This window comes from Betta splendens, chromosome 11 (genome assembly GCF_900634795.4).
Source record: "Betta splendens chromosome 11, fBetSpl5.4, whole genome shotgun sequence".
Taxonomy (NCBI): domain Eukaryota; kingdom Metazoa; phylum Chordata; class Actinopteri; order Anabantiformes; family Osphronemidae; genus Betta; species Betta splendens.
Window position 1 is genome coordinate 5113998 of NC_040891.2, and position 2372 is coordinate 5116369.

At 41.3% G+C, this 2372-nt stretch overlaps 1 protein-coding gene across 1 annotated transcript; it reads right to left on the reverse strand.

Annotated features, from left to right (window-relative positions):
* Positions 1-277: 277 nt before the first annotated feature.
* Positions 278-2015, reverse strand: LOC114866042 (macrophage mannose receptor 1-like). The gene is made up of 4 exons (XM_029167640.3): positions 1364-2015; positions 905-1252; positions 730-818; positions 278-650 (listed from the first exon to the last, which is right to left on the reverse strand). The coding sequence occupies exons 1-4, from the start codon at positions 1773-1775 to the stop codon at positions 555-557; spliced, it is 945 nt and encodes a 314-aa protein (XP_029023473.2). The 5' UTR covers positions 1776-2015; the 3' UTR covers positions 278-554.
* Between the last annotated feature and the right edge of the window lie 357 nt (positions 2016-2372).

Consider the following 2372-nt stretch of genomic DNA (forward strand, 5'->3'; position numbering starts at 1 on the left):
CTGGTGCTAAGCAGGAGGAGAGGGCAAGAGGGGGGCAGGGTGACTCTTTTGCCGAGGACTTGTGGAAAGAAAAGGTGATAATGCGATTCCACGGGGATCTCCTTGCACGGTGTCAACTGGATTAGATGCCAGACATCCTGCTAATTTACTCACGCAATGTTAAGTTTGGAGATAAAAAAGCCTAGAAATTGAAAAGTGCTGTTACTTTAAGATGATCTAGTAGCATGAGTTTAATAAACTCATTCAAAGTAAAACACATTTTTTATTCAGGGGATGAAAATGTGAAATTCTGCAGAAAAAAGGCTTGGAAGCATTTTTTTTTTCCACACTCCTCTGGCCAAGGTCAAGGAGGAAACGTTCACGCTCAACGTTATCAATTGTTTTATGCAAATACAGAATGTGAGTGCAGTAGATTTTGCTAAAAATGGAGACATTGTCTTAAACGCGTTTGTGATTCAGACGTAGAAGGGGACTTGAAGGATAGGACAGCTCAGCACAGCATGTAATGTGATTTCCATATTAATCAGTTAAATCCAGTCCCACTTCTTCTGGAGTTAGCACTCCACATCAACTTTCCTGCTGTGGTAACGCTGGACACTTCTCCAGAGTACACTGTTTGTGAACCCACTTGATGCGATGCGGGTCTGCAACTAGGCCAAATGAGAGAATACGGGAAAATGTTACAGCAGGTTTTTATCAGTTGAGTGTGATATTCACATTACTGTCTACCTGCTGTAACAGCAGCTGCTGAAGGTCGGGACTGAGCAGTAGAGCCACTGACTTGAGCTTGAGCTTCAGTACAGTTAGACTCGTCACCCCTGTGCATCACATACATTCCATAATGAAATATTAGCATTATTAAATGGCAATAAAGCTAAACGTGTTTGCATTTGTTAAGCATTACCTTTAAAACAGAAGAAAGGTACACTCCCTTCACATTTATCATCTTCCCATTTCCCAGAGAGGGCAATGAACGATGCACAGTACTCTTTGTAAAGCATGTTGTCAGGCTTGCCGGGGCTCCAGTTTCTGAACGTGGAGGTGCTTTTGTCAGACCAGAAGGCCCAGGGGTCTCTGTAAAGGCCAATCCATGCATTTGCAAGCCCTGATGCTGTCAAATTGCTCAGGATGTTGTTATTCTCGTCTTGGCTGTGTATGCTGACCAGGTCTCTGTAGTGTTCCCTGCAGTACGCCTGAGCCTCTGGCCAGGTGAGCTTCTGCTTCACTAAGATGTAATTCCTGGTACTGTTGTCTTAAAAGGTCAGAGACAATGCTGGCGAGTTAAAACACATGAATAATAATAAGGCAGATCTCTGCCAGACATGTATGGATCAGTACCATAACTGTTTTGTTCAAACTCTACCTTTATAACAGATGAAGGGATGAAGTTCTCCACAGGCCAAATCATTGATTTTTTGTGATGTATACAAGACTACGCAGAACTGGTTTCCGTATTTGTTGTTTGGCTGACCTGACTGCCAGGTTAGAAATTTAGCAACGGTGGCAAACTCAAAATCCTTCCCCTCCATAGACCACTTCCAAATGGTGTTGTCATCACGAAGACCTATCCATATAGAACCGTTCGCTTTACCATCCTGAGCAAGTGTCAGAAGTCTCTGGTTGTCGTAGTCGTTTTCAACGGTGGCCAAGTCAGTGAAACGCTCCCTGCAGTAACGTTGAGCTTCAGTCCACTTCATTTTCATGCTCATGTAGTAGTATTCTCTGCCGAAGTATGCAGAGGCAGAGAAGAATCCTGAAGAAAGGTGCAAACACATAACAGCATCCTGTTTAAATAAAAACACTTTAGCTTTATGAATGCTGTATACAGAGACCGATCATAAAAATCATAAGATTTCACAAGAGATTGTACAGTATGACAGACACAGTACACACAGAAAAGGCACCTTGGGAGTGAAACCCAAGACGTTTTTCGTGACCAACTCATTGCTGCAAATTTAGGCTACCGTAATATATGATACAGGTTGTCATGGATGAAAACACAATCAAAAACAGGTATCGTCCATCAATCCATGTCAATTACTACATGCATTACAACCATGCATTCCGGGTAGGAGCAACGTTTTATCATGATCACAATATGCGAACAAGCTGCAGAATTGTGTATTAAAATTTGACTAGCTCTTACCTGGGAATATTAAGATGAACAGTGTAGTTTTTTCCATTCTTGGCTTCATTCACTTTACAATATGATAGATATTGTCAGGATGGTTGTTATTGTCCTGACGCTGTCACTTTAGTTTGCATCACTTAACATCAATTAATTTCAGTATCATCAAACATTAGCATCAGTTGTTTGTACAGTGTATAGTATATTGCAGATGTTCACAGTAAACTAATATACATTAATATAT

Bases quoted from the DNA above. Each gene is read 5' to 3' on its own strand.
- LOC114866042 (XM_029167640.3), bottom strand. From the start codon at position 1,775: ATGTGTTTGCACCTTTCTTCAGGATTCTTCTCTGCCTCTGCATACTTC. The intron at 1,253-1,363 runs GTAGAGTTTGAA...TGACCTTTTAAG, and splicing joins TCCCTTCATCTGTTATAAAG to ACAACAGTACCAGGAATTAC. The intron at 651-729 runs GTAGACAGTAAT...CATTTGGCCTAG, and splicing joins AGCAGCTGCTGTTACAGCAG to TTGCAGACCCGCATCGCATC.